The sequence below is a fragment of the Pteropus vampyrus genome, unplaced genomic scaffold, assembly GCF_000151845.1.
Source record: "Pteropus vampyrus isolate Shadow unplaced genomic scaffold, Pvam_2.0 Scaffold239, whole genome shotgun sequence".
Lineage (NCBI taxonomy): Eukaryota > Metazoa > Chordata > Mammalia > Chiroptera > Pteropodidae > Pteropus > Pteropus vampyrus.
Window position 1 is genome coordinate 1,130,851 of NW_011889020.1, and position 18,427 is coordinate 1,149,277.

At 58.4% G+C, this 18,427-nt stretch overlaps 2 protein-coding genes across 6 annotated transcripts in view; one reads left to right on the plus strand and one right to left on the minus strand.

Annotated features, from left to right (window-relative positions):
* Positions 1–2,124: 2,124 nt before the first annotated feature.
* On the minus strand, positions 2,125–8,002 carry SAMD10 (sterile alpha motif domain containing 10). Of its 4 annotated transcripts, none has more exons than XM_023519893.1 (5): positions 7,173–8,002; positions 6,604–6,979; positions 4,295–4,723; positions 3,786–3,886; positions 2,125–3,567 (listed from the first exon to the last, which is right to left on the minus strand). In XM_023519893.1, the coding sequence occupies exons 2-5, from the start codon at positions 6,953–6,955 to the stop codon at positions 3,484–3,486; spliced, it is 966 nt and encodes a 321-aa protein (XP_023375661.1). In that variant the 5' UTR covers positions 6,956–6,979; positions 7,173–8,002; the 3' UTR covers positions 2,125–3,483. The 4 variants fall into 4 exon arrangements, with proteins under 4 accessions (XP_023375661.1, XP_023375662.1, XP_011372406.2 ...); XM_023519894.1 differs by lacking the exon at positions 7,173–8,002 and having other exon boundaries at positions 4,295–4,466; positions 4,542–4,723; positions 6,604–7,135; XM_011374104.2 differs by lacking the exon at positions 7,173–8,002 and having other exon boundaries at positions 3,746–3,886; positions 4,295–4,466; positions 4,542–4,723; positions 6,604–7,130.
* Positions 8,003–8,395: 393 nt separating this feature from the next.
* The window catches only part of PRPF6 (pre-mRNA processing factor 6), a 29,555-nt gene continuing 19,523 nt past the window's right edge, over positions 8,396–18,427 (plus strand). For both annotated transcript variants that reach the window (XM_023519858.1, XM_023519859.1), the window contains exons 1-9: positions 8,396–8,596; positions 10,116–10,284; positions 11,126–11,244; positions 13,566–13,644; positions 14,048–14,224; positions 14,322–14,477; positions 15,964–16,058; positions 16,486–16,642; positions 17,447–17,609. In XM_023519858.1, coding sequence (XP_023375626.1) covers positions 8,526–8,596; positions 10,116–10,284; positions 11,126–11,244; positions 13,566–13,644; positions 14,048–14,224; positions 14,322–14,477; positions 15,964–16,058; positions 16,486–16,642; positions 17,447–17,609 — 1,186 coding nt within the window. In that variant the 5' untranslated portion in view covers positions 8,396–8,525. The remainder of the gene's footprint in view (positions 8,597–10,115; positions 10,285–11,125; positions 11,245–13,565; positions 13,645–14,047; positions 14,225–14,321; positions 14,478–15,963; positions 16,059–16,485; positions 16,643–17,446; positions 17,610–18,427) is intronic.

Genomic DNA, 18,427 nt, shown 5'->3' on the forward strand with positions numbered 1-18,427 from the left:
TGCGCACATGCGCGCTCCCGCCCCTCCCACCTTTGACAGTTTTACTGTGGGGGGGGAGGGGGCGAACTCTCGCGGTATTCTTGCGACCGCTCCGCGGCGGGGAGAGACCGGTCAGGGGGAGGGGGCCCGTCGGGCCGCCCCGCTTGCGGGGCTCCCGAGTCCGTCGCGTTCATCCGCCCGTCGTCCAGTGCAAAGTGACCGATTACGCGGCCCATAGGGCGAGGGCCTTTACAGGCAGTGGGGTAAATTGAGGCAGCATAGGGGCGCAGAGCCTTGCCCCAAGCTCAGCGCTCTCGGATTGAAGCTACTGGGCGCCTGTAGGGCCTGGCCCGGGGAAGGTGCGGCCGCCGTTCTCCCGGACCCTGAACTCCTGGCCCTGGGGGGACTTGGGCCCGTAAAGCAGCGTCCCGCTTCCCTTTTAGTCGCCCCGTGACCGCCTCTACCTGCGGACCTCCCTCAAGGGGTCGCTTTACTGGGGTTACCGACCAACGGACCAACCTCTCTCTGCTTTGAGGGGAACCGCGTTCCTAGGCCAGCGGCTGGCGCCTCGCTCCTCTGTGCGCCAGAGCCTGGCCCTCTGCGGGGCCCCTGGATCAGGTCTGGCGTGACGGGCGCCGATTCCACCAGGGCACGGAAATGAAGCAGGGGAAGGCGTGCCAGTGGGGAAGCGGATTCTGGGGTGCACCTCCTTTCCTGCGGCCTTTCTCAACACCACTCACCCCATCACCCCACACCCCACCCCCTCTGTCCACCTTGGGGCAGGCTCTGCCTTACAAAAATGTGGCAGGTTTGGGGGCCGTCTCGTCTCACAGAGACCCTTGGGATCTGCTTCTCTCAAGGCCAGCACAAAGTGCTCACACAGAGGCAAGGTGGAGGCCGTCTGTGGAAGGGTCATTTGGTCAGTCCTTCCATTGGAAATCAGAGCCAGAGTCCTGTGTGACACCTCAAGGAAGAGGGCATGTCCCTTCCTCACTGACAGTGCTCACTCCAGGGACAAGACATGCAGGATTTCGGGAGGGGTCAGTGCGTGTGCCCTGAGGTGCATCCAGGGTTGTCAGCTTTCCCCTCATAAGGCTGCACGTCTGTGTATATGATGTCAATGCTGGTAGGTGTGTGTCTGAGTGACCATGCGTCCTGTTTGGAGATCACAGTGTCGGGGCATGTTTGTGTCCTGTACTAGGTGAGAAGGTGTCCTTCTGTATGTCAGTGCCCAGGTGACTGGACACAAGGCATGGGGGCATGCCAGGACCTCAGACGTGTGTCCAAACTGCAGCACATTTGGAGGCCAGGGCATCACGCAGTATCGTGCATCCGTGTGCAGGGGGTGGCGCGGCCCATGTGTCTCTGTGTTAGAAAGTCATGGTGTGTCAGGGGGTGCTGTCGTGGGTCTGGGTGCCGGTGTCATTGTGTCTGTGTGTTCGGACTGCAGCGGGTAGTTCAGGCCGTTTGTGCTCCGACCTGTGTGTTTCTTGTGCAGGGCACTGCCCTATGGTGGAGCTGAATGGGGTGCCCGAAAGACAGCTACATCCAACCCCAGGCCCCGCGAATGGACCTTATTTGAAGAAAGGGTCTCTGCAGATGCAATTAAGGCGATGATCCTGGATTATCCCGGTGGGCCCTAAATCCAGTGACGAGTGTCCTTGCAAGAGGGAGACTTGAGACAGACCGACGGTGATGTGATGCGTGTCCTGGGGGGGGTGGTAGTCTGTGAGCTCAGGAGTCCCCAGGCAGTCACTAGATCTGGGAGAGGCGAAGAAGGGGTCTCCCCTGGACATGAAGCGTGGTCCTGCTGGATTTCAGGCGTGCGGCCTGCAGAACTGTGAGAGAACTCTCGTGTTAAGCCTCCGTGCTATCATCATTCGTTACAGCAGCGGAGACCCTATCGCACTGCATCCCGGGCAGTCGGGGCAGTCCGCGCGGTCTGAGCCCGCAGCTTCGGTCTCCGCCTCTTGCCCCGCCCCCTCGTCCTGGGGTGCTGGTGGAGACAGCGAGCACCCAGCCCGAATGCAACATCACTGCCCCCTGGTGGCCCTGGCTGGAGGCAGCTGGGCCAGGGGAGCCCGCCCCCAGTCCCAGAGCTGTGCCCACCGCCACACGCAGGTTGACTGGAGCCGGACACCACACTGGGGCACTTGAGAACCAGGTTTATTTCTGGCCTTTTTATCAGAATGTAAAAAAGTGAACGCAAAACAAGGAGGACAAGACGAGCTTGGGGTGGTGGGTAGAGAGGCAAGACAAGGGAGAGGGGGGCAGAGTTGGGAAGAGGCCCCTGGAAAGGGTGACACCGTGAGGGCACGAGGTGGCGGGGACACTTAGGGCAGCCAGACAGGACAAGGTGGCTTCCCATGGGGGCACGTGGGATGGGGGACACCAAGCCAGTTGTCCAAATTCCACTCGAGACCTACACCAACCAACCTGTCCGGAAGCCAGCTCAGGGCACAGAGAGGGGCCAGGGCTCAGCCCCATCTGTCCCTGAGTGCTGAGTCCCCTCGGGGAGTGGGAGGGAAGAGGACCAAGTGGGAGGAGGCTGCGGGACTGCCCTCATTGTCCTTCTACTGGGCAGCACCAGCCCCGAACCTCGGGCCCTCAGGCCCACTGAGTGGCAGTTCAGGTGCCAGTGGGTGGCAGGATCTCTGGTGAGTGACGTGGGTGATGCAGCCCAGGACAGTCCCCTGTGTGAGCCAGGTTTTCCTGGGAAAGGGGCGGCGGGAGTACCTGCCCGTTGCTGTGCCTCCAGGATGGTCTCCATGACCCCAAGAGGAGGACAGCTGTCCCAAGCCTGAGGCCAGGACTCCACTGAGCCCGGGGCAGGGTGCTGGGTGTTGGGTTCTCGTAGTGCCACGTTAGGTCCTGCCGCATGGCCAGTCCCAGACCTGCCTCACCTCAGTTCCCATGAATGGATGGGGGCGTGGTGGGGGTGTCATAAATGGGCGAAGGTGCTGGGCAGGGTGCCTGGCCAGCCGGACACTGATGACCGTCATCTGGGCCATGGTTTGGGCCTACCGGACCTGGTTGGGGGCAGGGGACGGGCACAGGAGCCTTGGCAGTCTATTCCACCTCCGGGCAGTCCTCTAGGTGCTGAGGGAGGGTGTTGAACTGGACGAGTGGGCAGACAGGCCTCTCGCCCTGGAGAGGGCAGGATGCCCAGAGAATACGTGACTCAGCCAGCAAGGAGGGACAGACTTCAACGTGGGTGACGAGAATATAAATAAACACTCCCTGGGAGTTTGGGGAACACCCAAGCCCCACTCTGGCTCCAGTGGCTGCCCGCATGCTGCCTGCAGCACCAGGGGTGGGCTTCAGTTCAGGTACTGGGGGGGCACACCCCAAGCAGCCCCCACACGTCCAGTCCCAGGCATAGCCCAGAGTGCACAACCAGAGGTGGCTGGAGGTGGCAATTGTGGTCCCACCTGTCTACTGGGCCAGGATTGGCCCCTGGGGACACCTACGGGGTCCAAGAGGGGCCGCGTGGCCAGTTCTACCTCATCCTTGCCACAGGCTCCGGTCACAGTGCTTGGGTCTGGGGTTCAAGCTCAGGCAGCGACTAGGACATGTTTCCGAAGGAAGCTGTGGGTGAGGAGTGGGGGTCTCTGGCATCATCCACTCTGCCATGGGTGCAGAGTGGCCCTTACTGGGATCCCACAGCCACCCTCCTGCGATCCACCCACCCACACTACACTTTGGGGCTTTGAAGCCCAGCCCCACCTCCCAGGCCTCGCTGGCTCTCCGGGCTCCACCCACTGACCTTGGCTGAGCAGCTGCAGGCTCCGCCCCTCCTCGCGCACCTGCAGACGCAGCACCTGCTGCAACACCTCCTGCCGCTGTGCCTCCTGCGCCAGCCCCATGCGCTGCAGCTTCTCTGCGTTCAGCCGCAGCAGTGCCCGGCCTGGGAGAGAGGGGAAAGGGGTCAGGCCGAGGTCAGCATCTGATGGCATCGGAAGCGGGGGGGGGGGGGGCACACACACGCAGAGACTCAAAGTCAGAGAGAGAGGAAGGAAATAGGGGTGGCAGGGAGACAGAGACACAGATAGACTTAGAGACACGGGGAGAGAGGCAGGGGAAAGACAGGACGGACAGAGAGTGAGGAGAGGGGTCAGATGGAAACAGACAGAGAGACTGGGAGAGACGCTGGCAGATTCCGCGGAGACACAGACCAGAAGGAGAGGGTGACTCAGTAGGAAACAGGAAAGAGGGGAGCAGGACAGAAAGGAACAGGCTCCCCTGTGGTCCCTGTGCCCCGCCAGCCCACTCAGCCCCCAGCCCATACAGTCCCCTGCCGCCGGCCCCACAGCACCGGTGATGGCGTGCTGGGAAAAGGCCTCCACGTAGACGAGGTAGTTGTGGGGACAGTGCTTCTTGAGCCACTTGCAGACGTCCTGCTGACTCCACAGGACCACAGGCCTCGTCAGGCCACCCAGTGAGGGACTCGTGTGGTACAGGCCACAGTGGTCAGAGTGCAGCCGGCCCTGCAGGGGAGAGGGGTAGCAGGTGGAGTGAGTGGTGGGAGGGCAGGGGCTGAGGTGGGGATGGTGGCTGGGTACCTGGGGGCCCTCAGTGCCAGGCTGCTGCAGGAGCTTGACTGGCCGGCTGCCAGCTGCCCTCTGGCTGCGTGAGTCATGCCACGTGAGGCTGGTGCCTGGTGTCCTAGGCAGGTGGCAGGGGATGCTCTCGGCGGACACTGTGTGCTCCAGGAGGGTCCGACAGAAGCTGAAGTGGGCAGTGGCTGTGGAGCAGGGGCGCCAGGTCAGATGGTGGGGGCAGAGCCAGAGGTGCCTCTCCCTGCTCAGCCTAGCTCCCTCCACAGAGCAGGGAACCACAGTTCCAGCGGGGGATTCCCCAGCCCCTGAAGGCAGAAGAAAGTGTCAAGAGCTGTCATGAGGACCCCACCCAGCCTGAAGATGAGCTGGAACACCCTTCCCTCCTGAGTCCGCAGCCCATGCTCTGGGAAGCGGGCTGGATTCTGCTTACATTAGAGAGAGGACATCCGCACCAGGGACCCGAAACCTTACAGCTGGGGTGGGGCGATCCTGGGACAACCCTGCCCTCCCCCTTGCCTTGGGCTAGCACGTGCCACACCAAACCAGGGTGCGCACACGGGAACACTGCCTGTGGGAAACATTGGCCCAGTGTCCTGGGAAGCCCCAGGGGGTGGGGAGCCCCCCGGGTGAGCGCCCTGCCCGCCATAGTAAACTGCACCCTCTGCAGCCATGGCCCTGCCCAGCAGTGCTCACCGGTTGTGACTTCTTGACAAGAAGCCTGAACTCAGGGCAAGTCGACACCTGGATTCCTGCTCCCCCACCTCCCACAGGGGCCCTGGCCCAGGATGGCTCCCGCGCGTGGCAACTGCCCAGCTGGTATGGCTGCTCAGCACAGGTGCACAGGCTGCAGCGCTGCTTGTGGACCCACGGTGGCCCCTCGAGCTCTCTCTTCCCCCACGAACCTCATGACACGCATCATGTCTCAGTTTTACCATCGTTTCGGGGCTGGTTGCTGATGCGGGTTGGAGAAGGGCAGACGCCTGCACAGGCCCCTCCCAAGCCCTCGCACAGGCCTTGGTGCACAGGAAGTGTGCCCAGGAATATCAAGAATGAACGAATGGATGGACAAAGGCTCTGAGGGATGTCCACAAGTCCACAGAGCCCTAGGGAGAGAGGATGCTGGGCCCAGTCTAGCCTCACATCATGGGGCTCTGACTCAGCAGGCAGGGTGAGTCTTCGGGTCAGGGTGAGAGACCCTTACTCCCACGGAGACGGCCTCCCGCCCTCCACCGAGCAGGGATCAGCAGCGGGCCCAGGTCTCAGTCACGGGGGAGACCCACATCTTACACCCTCCTCCCACCCCCATAAGATTCTGTCGACCTATCACCTCCTCTCCATTCTGAAAACTTTCCATTATCAGATGACCCCAGGTGACTCTAAATTTGAGGTCTAGGGTCAGAGAGTGTGGCCGGTGTGGCTGCCACCTTGAAGTGGCTTCTAGTACTGTGGGAAAAGACTTATTCAAAGCCGAAACCTTTCAGGGTACAGGTGCTTGGGTCTCGAGGCCTCACCTCAGGGCGGAGGGTGGGGTGACAGCGGGGGAAGGGGCCGGGTCTGGGCAAACCAGTCAGACGCCTCCGCCTGCGCCGCACCTGTCCCGGGCCAGCGGGTCCCGCCCATTTCCTGCCCGCGCTCGGGGACGGATCTCCGTCTATAAGTCTGTCGTTCCCTTGCTTCCAGCCCCAACGTCAGAATTCCAGTAGGAAATGGGGCGGGGGCACAGCAGCCCGGCTGTGGCCTCGGCCCCTCTCGGCCCCAACGCTAGCGCTGGGGAGGATTTTCTACGCGCGAAGAAAAAGGTGACCGCACGGTGGTGCCAGCCTGGGGACAGGAGCCCTGGCCGGTCACCTCCTCCAAGCCAAGGGTGTGCTGATCCCCAAGGCCTAAGGCCACCGGCCCTCGCCCCCAGCTCAGGACAAAGACACCAGGGACCCCGTTCGGCCACGACGTTCCCCCACTCCCCCCGCCGCCGCCTTTCGGAGTCCGCTAGGTCCCGCCCCCGCCCCTCTCGGTCTCCGAGCCCCCAGCCCGCGATATCCCCGCGCCCAGCTCCAGCCCCGCTCACCATCCACATCCCGGCGCTCGCCGAAGCCGGCGCGCACAGCCCCGGCGCGGCCTCGCGGGGGGCTCAGCTTGGTCCTCAGCTCCGTGAACATCGGGCCCGCGGGTCCCGGGCCCGTGCACACGCCCCTCGCCGGGCGCAGGGCCGGCGGGGAACGCGCGCCACCGCCCCGCCCCAGCCGGCCCCGCGCCCGAGCCGGTCCCCGCGCCCGGCGAGTCTGCGCGGCGAGGCACCTGCCGCTGAGCCCTGAGCGCTGGGCGCGCTCCGGGATCTCCGAGGTGTGTCGGCGGCGCGCGGGTCTGCGTATGCAAAGGGTGTCTGCCAGGGCAAGGGGCGTCCGTGCGCACCTGGGCATGGCTCCACGGGCGAGTGACTGCACCTACAGGGGTCCAGGAGTCTTCAGGGGCTTCTGAGGCAGGGAAGTATTCTTTTCTGTCTCTCTCGCGCGCGCGCCCGCGCGCGCGTGCGTGTGTGGTGTGGGGCATCTTACCCCTCCATGGACCTCCTGCCCCCTGGGGCCCCGGTCCAGGGCCAGACTGACCCCTTCGAAACACCTCCCTCCATTCTCCTACCTCAACTGACTCATTCCTTTGATTCACACATTCTCCGAAACCCTTCCAGAGGTCTCTTCCTCAAGTGGGCACTGGCTTCCGCAGAGAAGGCAGGTTGGACACCCTCCTCCCGCCACCACACTGAACTGCAGGAGGACAGCCAGGGTTTCTCCCCTTCCTGCTGGAGCCCCAGAATCAGAGTAGTGCCCAAAACGTGGCACTGAAAGGGGCTGGGCTGGGAACAGGGAGGAGAAAGTCCAAGGAGGCTGCAGTGGGCAGGAGGAGGGTGCTTGCCCCAGAACGCCAGTGGGGAGTGCTGGGGGGGCTGGCGGCTGCCTGATGCAGCAGAAGGCCAGACTGGCCACCTAAGTTTTGCCTCTTTGCCAAGAGCCTAGGTGCTCTCCCCAGGTATATGTGGGGGCCAGAGGGTGTCTCACAGCAGAGTGAGCCAAGGTGCACATGGCCACGAAGAAATGGACAAAGAGTCCAGTTATGCATGTCTAGCTAGAATGCGAGCACAGGTGATGGGTGACTTTTACTCATGCCCACCCACACACAGGTAGACATTTGCATGGAATTCACTCTCATGCTGTGATCGCCCATACCCACGTACTGACTTGTTCCCGACATATTGGCAGCATTTATTTTCATCAGTTAGCTCTCTAGGGGTGGGCTCCCGCCCCCGCTGGAATGTTCAGGGTAGGACGGGAGTGTGGGTAGGGCCTGTATAGGGACCTGTGCCCGAGTTGGGGCTCAGGAATCTGCGCGCTGAGAGCTGGGGCAGCAGTCTGCACACCGGAGCACACGCAGCGTGTGTGCTCGCAAGCTTGACACAAGTTCTACACAGCTGGATAGGGGTGCAGCTCGACTCAGATGTTTTAGGGCCTGCCCTGGGGCCAGGGCGATTCTGAAGGGCAGGGTGGCATCTGGGCTGGCTCAGAGAGCGGGGAGAGGACCCATGGGTCCTGCCGGTACAGGCAGGTCTGCTTGGAAATGCATCGAGAACACGCAGCAAGCGGGGACGCCCAGCCGGTTTCGAGTTCCCGCGGGTTTGCTGCGGATGGCGTCGCCCCTGGACCCCTCCGGGGGCCTGCGCGCTCGCCCGCCCGCCCCGCCACCAGCAGGCGCTCCTGCGCCTGCCGCATCTCCGCCCCTAGCCGCGGCCGGAAGTCGCCTGAGCCCCGTTTTCGGAACTTCCGCCCGGGGAACCCGAGGTGGGCGGGGCTTCGGCGGACCTCGCACTCTGCTTCCGGGGCGCGGGTGACGCGGGGGCCGCGACCGCTTCCTGCAGCACAGCCGCGGACGTCGGTGGTCTTTTTGCCTCCGGCCGCGGTTTTCGTCCCTCCCTTCGCGGCCCTTGTCGTCGCCGGCGCCATGAACAAAAAGAAGAAGCCGTTCCTGGGCATGCCCGCGCCGCTCGGCTACGTGCCGGGGCTGGGCCGGGGGTGAGCCTCGGGCGGGCCGCGCCGGAGGGCCGGGCGGGCGGCGCGGGCTCTGGGCCCGGTGCCGACGGGCGGAGCCGGGACCGGCGGGACTCGGGCCGGACGGCCCTAAGCGCCCGACGGCGGCGGGGCCCGGCCTTCGTAGGGAGAGCGGCGCTGTGGGGCGGGGACACGCGAGCGCGTTCGGCCTGCTCCCTAGGAGCGCTGCGACTAGGGGTTGGACCCCACGTTGGCTTCGAGCCTGATTCTGGCCTCTGAGATGGATGATGACCCAGCCTGTAGATGAGCTGTGAGGAGTAGGCGAACTTCGGGCAGGTAGTAGGAACTGCGTGGCCACCTTCCCCAGGCCGGCAGACCCCCGCCCCGTCTTAAGCATTTCCCCGATAATCCCAACGAGATTCCTCTGTGTGGCCGCTCATAGTGCCATTCTTTCCCTATGTTGTCGCGGGTCATACAGCGCCTGTTAAACTCTCAGCTTCCCAGGAGCAGGGATGGCATCTGAGGCAGATGATGGGTGTCCCCTGCTTGTCAATGACTGCTGTAAGTCGTTGAATAAATGAGCAGTCATCATCATCCTATTCATTTGGTTGGGAAACTACTGGGTTTCTCTTGTTGGGGGTATTATGTTAGAATCTGGGGGGGTCCACAGAAGTCTCAGGTATTGGCACCATCTTCAGGGGGCCCACAGGTCACTGGGAGAGGTGAGGTGTATGCATAAGTAAGGACATGCAGGGGAACAGATCTAGGACTCTGGGGGTCCAGGGGTCGGGGAATGCTTTGTGCAGTGCTAGCGTTTGAGCCAAGTTTAGAAGGAAAAACTGGATTTAGGGATGTAGAAACGTGGCAGGGGTATAGAAGAAACCGACATTTCGTGTGTGGGCAGTTAGAAAAAAGACGAGGCCTGGAAGCAGATGCGGGACTAGGGCCGTGGGAGTGGACCGTGCACTGGGCGGAGTGCGCAGACAGGCGCCTCGGCTACCCCGACCACAGGAAGGCGAGGAAGGCGCAGGCAGGGCTAGCTACCTTGGTGCCTGGCTGTGATGGGAGGAGGGATTTCGTGGTAGACTTAGTTCAACTTGGTGACAGACGGGATGCAGAAGGAGGGACGGAGAGGCAAAGCTGATGCTATGGTGTCTGCCTTGGTGCCTGGGACAGCACAGAGTAGCTGCAGGTGGGCACAGGGCGGGGACTCTGATTGGGTCAGGCAGAATTTGAGGGCCTGGTTGGATGTGGAGGTTGCTGGAAATGGGAGGCTTGATGCTCTGGCAAGCCTCTCTCAAGGAAAGTGTGGGGCGGCAGGAAGCAGACAGCTTTAGTGACCTCAGGGAGGGTCGAAGTGTCCCGCCTGAAGAGAACAGACTGGAAATGTTTGCTGGCTTGGCCACGTGTAGTTCTCTGACACTAGGATCTTTGGAGGTTTCCTAGAGGTGTTAGAAAAAGAGGTTATTAAGTGACTACTGTGGAGGGAAGAACCCAGGAACGAGGTCACCCAGATAAATGGGCGTCTTGGGGTCTCTCGCAGCGCCACTGGCTTCACCACCCGGTCAGACATTGGGCCGGCCCGGGATGCAAATGACCCTGTGGATGACCGCCATGCACCTCCAGGGAAGAGGACCGTGGGGGACCAGATGAAGAAAAGCCAGGCCGCGGATGACGATGATGAAGATCTGAACGACACCAACTATGACGAGGTGATTTGTGGGCCCCCTGCCAGTCTCCAGAGGGCTGTCTAGCTTCCTAACCCAACGTGCTGTTGGCGTCCTGATGAGTGGCTCGGGGTGGCTGGTCTATTTACTGCTTCAGCTGTTGATGGGCTGACGCTAGCAGAGTGTGAAAGCACATCAGGAAGAAGGGAAAGGAACACGCTCTTTTGCTTTCTCTTCACAAGAGAGGTACTGTTAGAGCCACTGCACCGGCGTTTTGTCTCGGCCAATGAAAATTTAGAGTGAGATCGGAGAGAATATTTGCTTTCTTTTGCTTCAGTGCTCACCTTGGTTGGTGTTTGGTCAATTGATGTTTTCTTCAGACGTGTTCCGATGGCATTTTTCCTCAGAGGAAAAGGTTTTAAAAATTTAGTTCAGAAGTAATTTTAATTTTACAGGGAACTTGCAAAAATAATGCGGTAGAGAGTTCCTGAGTACCGTTTACAAGCTTCTCCCCATCTTACAGGGCGTTAGCACAGTTACGGAAACCGGAAGCTTAGCACTGACGGCACTCTTAACTAATCTGTAGATGTCATTTGAGTCCCACCTGTTTTTCTGCCCGTGTCCTATTTCTGGTCTATGACCCAGTCCACGACCCAGGTTGTACTCTGAGTGTCCCCTTAGCCTCCTGCACTTGGGGTAGTCCTTCCACCTTTTGCACCCTTGATGTTTCTGAAGAGCACTGATCAGTTATTCTGTTGGCCCTCAGTTTCGCTTTATCTGATTGAAAAGTGTTGAGCGAGCGTTTTGCAGCTGAAGTGTTCTCTGTTTCTGCTGGTGGAGATTAAGGTGGAGGAGAAGCTGACCCAATATGTTGTCTGGTTCTCAGTTTAATGGCTATGCTGGGAGCCTCTTCTCAAGTGGACCCTACGAGAAAGATGATGAGGAAGCTGATGCTATTTATGCAGCTCTGGATAAAAGGATGGATGAAAGAAGAAAAGAAAGAAGGTAAAACAAGTTCACTGTCTTTGTCCATCTTTTAACAGAAGGTTTGTCTTGACTTATTTTAGACTTGGAGCAAAGTTGCAAGACTAATGTGTGTCTGCTCAGCTTTAAGGCCCCCTGGGTCTTGGTCAGTGGTGGCAGCACGTGGACGGACGCTGGGCTGTCGGACAGGAGCTCTGGGGCCTAGGTACTGGAGTGAAGAGCTTGAGAACTCCATGTCTGGCTTTCTAGAAACCAACGGAGTTCGCGGATTATTCACTACGTGTCAGGGTTACCGTCTTCGAAATGGGCGTAGTGATGTTGATTAATGAATGTATCAAATAATGTAAAAGTTAAGTGAAAATGGCAAATGCACATTAAATCCTCATGGGCAGGCAGTTGTGGCTTGAGAATCTGGTGCTGTGCGTCGGTGTTGGGACATGACGGTGGGGAGTCAGGCTGGTGAGCCGGAAGGAGCGCCGCCCGAGCAGGCCCGTGGGAGGGAAGGCTGCCCCTCAGCAGGACGCCTTCGGGCGTGACTTCGCTGAGCTTCGTCTGGCAAGTCTGTAGCAGCTGATTTGACAGCTTTCTGAATTCTCTGTCCCGGTTCTGAGGAGATTATGCATAGCAAACCCATGATCTTGCAAACCATAGTCAATGATGTTTTTATGAGTTTTTTATATTTTTTTATTAAGAAAGAACACATTCTCGTAGAACGTTAGGACAATAGGATTAAGCAGAGGTACGGAGATAACATTTATTCACAAGCCCAGAAAGTGGCAGTTCACATTTTTGTTCACTTTCCTCTTTCTCTTGCTCATTCTACGTGCAATTTTGTAACTTCCCTTAATACGTAGAATTTTTAATATTTCCAAGATCGTTTTAGAAAAGTGAACGATAGTTTTTCAGGGGAGTTTTTTAAAAGCTTGTCATTCGATGTGCGTGAATACAGTAACTAAGTGTGCATGGTTTTGCATATTAAAGACGATTCTAATCAGGATTTCAGTTATTTAAAAAAAAAACGTAGTGACGTGGATACGTATAGAAAAAGTCACGGTACTAAGTGGTCTTAGAAAAGTGGCTCAGTAAAAACTGTTGGGAGAAGGTCTCACGATGAGGAGCGAGCGTTGAGCCGCGGACACGCAGTCTCGGCCGCGTTCCCGGTGCGTGCGGCCGCCTCCGCTGCACCTGCAGGCGGTCCGTGCGCGCCGGCCCGTCAGGCCGCGTGCCCCTCCCAGGTCTGTCTCCCACGAGCATCAGGCATGTTCGTCGCACCGACCGATTCTTTCTTCCCTGCCAGCCAGTCCGCATCCTGCCTGTCCCCAGACGTGGCGCTGCTCTTTTCCAAGCTCGGGCAGAGTCAGAAGCGGTCCTCACGCCACCGCTCCTCAGCCGTCATCTCCCCCTCCCTCTGCCATCTTAACCTGTTCACGACACGGGCTTTTTGATGGGGTCAGGCACTTTGTGGAAGGGCCTGAGTTGTGGGCCGGCGCCTGCGTCCTCAGGGTGTCCTGTCACTCTGCTGTCAGCGCCCTGTGGTGGATGGCCTGATCGAGAGCAGGTGGAGCACCTTTGGCCAGAAAACCCAACGGGCACCCGCGTGTGTGGCTTTGCGTCGGTGGCTGTGGGAGCCGACTCCAGGCGGCGGAAAGGTGTTGAACTTTGCCACGCACAGGGTTTGTCACAGCACATTTCAGTTCCCAGCTGCAGATATTTTCCTTGTACCTGGAGGAGGAAAATCGACATTAGCGTCAGGGAGTGTCGGCTGCTCAGTTTCCGTCAACTCGCGTTAGCCTAACTTGGTTGATGCTTCGTCACAGTTTAGCATCTCCTTTCACGTTCAGATAGAACCGATTTCTCCCAGCGTCTAGCCCCGATCCCGGGTCACCAGTTCCCCAGTGACTTTCTGTCCCTGAAGCCAGGCCTGTTGGTCTGGCAGGGGGAGCAGTGAGGCTGGTGGGGGGCTTACTGGTTGTTTACGTGGAAGACCGGGAAGCAACGACAAGTTGGAGAGCTGGGCGGGCCACTGGGTGTTCACAGTTTGGCCCTACCTTTGGAATTTTGAAGGGTTTTAGAGCTGCAGACATACTTGTATTCAAGTGCAACTGTCTGTCAGAGTAAGGCGGCTTATTTTACTTTAGGGAGCTTCTGCGTGTTTTCATTTGGCGGACAGTTGAGTTATGACATTTGTAAAAGTATCCGTTGTTACCTGAAAACATTTGATTTAGCTGTCCAGTGTCTGGAATGATTCTTTGTGGTGATTTAATTAAGAAGCCTAATGGAACGACTTCGTTTCAGAATGGACAGCCAGCATTTCTAATGCACACACTTATTTTACTTTCTAGGGAGCAAAGGGAGAAAGAAGAAATTGAGAAATACCGTATGGAACGCCCCAAAATCCAACAGCAGTTCTCAGACCTCAAAGTAAGCAGGGGACAGCTTGCTGTTTGCAGTGCCCCCTGCCCACGAGGCAGAGAATCGCCTGCTCGGGGTACAGCTGAGACTCACCACGTGCTCTGTGTTGAATCCAGATAGCGCAGCAGCCTCTCTCCCCGCACAAAAGACGGGGATAAAGGGGCCTTGTTGTCTTAGTGACTTTAACTGCGCACACGTGTCAGGTCTCTGGACCATCCTCTGGGCTTAGAGCAGTTTCCTTTGGAGTGAAGCAGAGCAGGTCGGCAGACACGTTTTCTAAGTGAGCAGACGAGCGTTTCTGCGTCAGAGGCTTTTCTAAGGCGTGCTGGTTGGGGCGGGGGTCCGGGAGAGCAGTCTTTCCCCTATGTGTGGGATCAGCCAGAGAGTGAGTGTTCTCGGCCGGTGTTTGCAGAGGAAGTTGGCGGAAGTCACCGAGGAGGAGTGGCTGAGTATCCCGGAGGTGGGCGATGCCAGGAACAAGCGCCAGCGGAACCCACGCTACGAGAAGCTGACGCCTGTGCCCGACAGCTTCTTTGCCAAACACTTACAGACTGGAGAGAACCACACCTCCGTGGACCCCCGGCAGACTGTGAGCCGGGGCCAGGGGCTGGAGGCGCGGGGGCTGCCAAGAGAAGGTGGGCTCTCCCCGGAGGGAGCAAGCCCACCTCCGGCCTTTCTCTCTCCAGCAATTCGGAGGTCTGAACACACCCTACCCAGGCGGGCTGAACACTCCATACCCAGGTGGGATGACACCTGGGTTGATGACACCTGGCACAGGTGAGCTGGACATGAGGAAGATTGGCCAGGCGAGAAACACTCTGATGGACATGAGGCTGAGCCAGGTGAGAGTTTGTGTCACGTAACATTCCTTCAGGTGGTGTTTAAAAACCTTTTTTTTCTGATCATAGAACTGATGCATATTTAAGAAGTTCGTCTTTTGAAGTGCTTTGTCACATGCTAAGCAGACCTGTGACTCCGTACAGTTCCCTGTCCTGTTGCAGAGAGCGTTGGGGTTCTGCATTCAGGCCGGTCGATGCGTCCACCTGCAGGGCCCGCACTTAGCGCCAGCAGCAAAGGGCTGGCCCCAGCATGGCTCTCCTGCTCCCCCTCAGGGCCCGGAGGCTGTCCCAGGCGGTTAAGGGCTGCTGACAGGCTGACCGGAAAGAGGCACTCAAGACAAGCCACATGCTCAGTGTTGGTGAAGCTTAACGTCCATCCGTTTACCTAGAAGTAGACGTGTTTCCTTCCTGCGTCCCAGTGAGCCGTGATGGCCCAGAGGGGGCTCGCACTCCCTTTGGCAGTCTCTGTGTCTGGTCCTTCGCCAATACCATGGCGTCTCGATCACCGCAGCTTGCCCGTCAGTCCCGAAGTTGGTGTCCATCCCCCGACTTAGCTCTTCTCCTTCGATACTGCGCTGGCAGTTCTGGGTCTTCGCCTCCTCTCCGCGTGAGGTTCAGAATCAGTCTGTCCATATTGCACGAGCTGGGGCTCTCATCGGGGCTGCGTTGAATCCGCAGGTCAAGCCGGGAAGAACTGGCACCTTGACAGCATCGATCCTTCCTGTTTGTTAACGTAGATTCTTCTCTGCTACCTTAGCTTTCCAGAGTTCTGGATTTTTTTACGTAGATATAGTATATATAGGTCACGTGCACATTAGTATTTCTCGTTTTTGGATGCTAGTGTAAATAGTATTGTGTTTCTGATTTCGGATTCTGTTTGTTCGTTCGTGGCACGTACACAGGAAAGCGCTTGGCTTTTGTATGTTACCTTGTATCCTGCAGTGTTGCTGCTGTAATTGCTTATGTTTTGTTTTTTGTTTTTTGTGGGATGTTTTTGGTGATTCTTTTGGATTTTATCCGTAGACCACGAAGTCGTTCGTGAGCAGTTTTGTTTCTTCCCAGTCTGCGTCCCTTTCCCCCTTGTCTCGCAGCATTAGCTGGGACCCTTTGCCCGATTTAACTTGGGTTTTGTTGTTTATCATGGTGATTTTGAGACTCAGAACTAGAGGGAACGGTGCAATGAACTGCTCTATGCGAACTCGAGAACTTAATTGGAATAACGTTTTATTCTATGATTTCTAGGTTTCACTCATTCTCACGTAAACCTTTTTATGTTTTTTCTGGGGACATTTATGGTTTCGTTCTTTTTGTTTTAACCTTTATTCCCTGTAGATGGAACTTGTTTGTCACCATCACAGACTGGTGTTTGAGTTGGGTTGTTTCCTCCTTCACTGATAGTGGAGACTGGGAAGGGGTTCTGGAGACCCTCTGAGCACTGCGTCGGGCACTCCTGGCCCAGCTCACCCGCCTGGCTCGGCCTCTCTTGCAGGTGTCTGACTCAGTGAGCGGGCAGACCGTGGTCGACCCCAAGGGCTATCTGACAGATTTAAACTCCATGATCCCGACCCACGGAGGGGACATCAAGTGAGTGTTCTCTGGGACCGGTGGGTCACGGTGTGACTCAGTTTGACTAGAAAGTTTTGGGTTTTCTTTGCAAAACATACAGCCAGAATGGGATATGAAGGTTCTAAGAAAAACATGGTAGGATAGTTTGATTTTCCATTTAAAATATGTTGACGTCTATTCACTGTGGACGTTTTAAGTGTGTGAAAAGTAATAGTCCCAATGTATGCACGTGCTGAGCCAGAAGACCCCTGGCTAATCACATCCGTGTGTCTGACCTTGAACTCCGTGCGCAGCGCCCGTTGGCGTGCGCGCTGAGCCGGCTGGGGCAGTGCTGACTAGGGCTTTGAGTTGGTGGTCTCACTTAGGACTTCAGTGTCTGTGCTGTGGCGCCTCGGGCACACTCAGCAGTGGGGGCCTGATCCCGTGTGCTGTCTCACCACTGTAGTGATATCAAAAAGGCACGGCTGCTCCTCAAGTCTGTTCGAGAGACAAACCCACACCACCCACCAGCCTGGATTGCATCAGCCCGCCTGGAAGAGGTCACCGGGAAGCTCCAGGTGGCTCGAAACCTCATTATGAAGGGGACTGAGATGTGTCCCAAGGTACGTGTGTGGCCGGGCGTTCTGGAAGGCTGTACGGCGCCCACCCCGGGGACCCTCGGTGTCTGTGCCACGCAGGACGCCCGTGGGAGAAGCCCGAGTTAGTGCAGAGCTGCCTGCCTTTCAATGTGGAAATCGCAGATGGTAGGACAGGCCGGGGAAGGGAGGAGACGTGGGAAAGGCGTTTTCCCTGCTTTACTCCACTCGGCGCGAAGGCCTGTCCCCTCTTTGGAAATGGCAGGGTAGCCTTAGCTAGAAGGAGCTGATCTGCTCAGCTCTCCCATGCCACCTAACGTAAAAACCTTGAAGGTCAATGCTGATTCTCAGCAGAATGTTCCAGCTCTTTTTGGGAGGTGGAATGGTTAAAGAAGCTTTGGTAAGTCCTGCGATACCTTCTTAAGTGACCACAGCCTCGCCGACAGGGAAAGGTGCCCGGTGCACACTTAGCCCGGGACCTGGGGCACGGCGAGAGCTTCCCGGGCAAGCGCAGGCCCACCTATCTGCCTCCACCTCGTCTGTGGGTTGGCTTTTGTCCCGTGGGGCAGGCCGTGTTCTCTCAGTCGTAGCGTGTCCCGACTTTGAGACGGATGTGCTGTACCCACAATCCCAAGCTTCGGCGGCACAAGGGGTGCCTGGTACAGACACCAAGCCGATGGACTTTTGTTTGATTGGAAAACCCAGGGGCCTTACGGGTCTGACGAGCCAGCCCCTCCTGTTCTGAGGCTCACACGTGCCCTTCTGGGGTGCCTGCTGCTCAGTTGCAGCTCTGGCCTGCACGTACGCTTACCCTTTTTTGTGTTTCCCCAGAGTGAAGATGTCTGGCTTGAAGCAGCCAGATTGCAGCCTGGGGACACAGCCAAGGCCGTGGTGGCCCAAGCCGTCCGTCACCTCCCGCAGTCTGTTAGGATTTACATAAGAGCAGCAGAGCTGGAAACGGACATCCGCGCCAAGAAGCGGGTTCTTCGGAAAGGTGAGCCCCTAGAACCCACCGGGGCGGGCACGCCGGGCTGGCCTCGTGCGGCAGGCCATTGGCACCTGCGCCCGGAGAGGGGCCTTGCCTGGCTTCGCTCAGGTTCTGCTGGTTAAAGAACACGGGACGTTTTCCAGGCCTTTGCCAGCTGGGGGACCGTGAGCGAGCTGGGCCATCAGTCTGCGGCCCAGGGCCCTCTTCTCTATAGGCGAGAGCAAGACTTGTCCAGAACCAGCTTCGGTAGGATGGGTGGGCCGGTGTGAAGGGCAGGCTGGCCCAGCACCGAGCAGGCTTCGCGGGCATCAGCTGCCCCGCGTCGTCCAGGAGCCCAGTGCCCCGGCCAGTAGGAGTGGCCACGTGGTGTGAAGTCACACCAGAGCTGTATTCCTTCCCACCTCCTAAAACTCCTGCGTGGCAGTGAGCCTGCAGCGCCTCAGCTTCCTGGGGCTGTAAAGGCCCACGGCACGTTGCACGGTTGGCATGCCGGGGGGCGCTGATTCCATCCGAGAGTCTGCCGGGACGGAGCTGCTGTGGGCACGTGTGCTGCTTTTGCCCTGCGCAGCCAGCAGGAGGCGCAGCACCCCTCCCTGCAGCAGGACTCCCGGGTGGACGATGCTCCTGACCTTGACTCCAAGCACGAGCTAGGCCGCCAATTCGGAGCAAATCGGAACTTGTAGTATCAGCGAGATAGGGCGTGTTATGGGGTGTTGGGGGCAGTTTTCAGCGAGCGATCTCCAGCCCTCGTTTTTACGACGTGTGTGTGGGTGGAATTGTGGAAGTGTGACAGCGGGCCGCACGAGTGCTGCCACGTGCTTTCC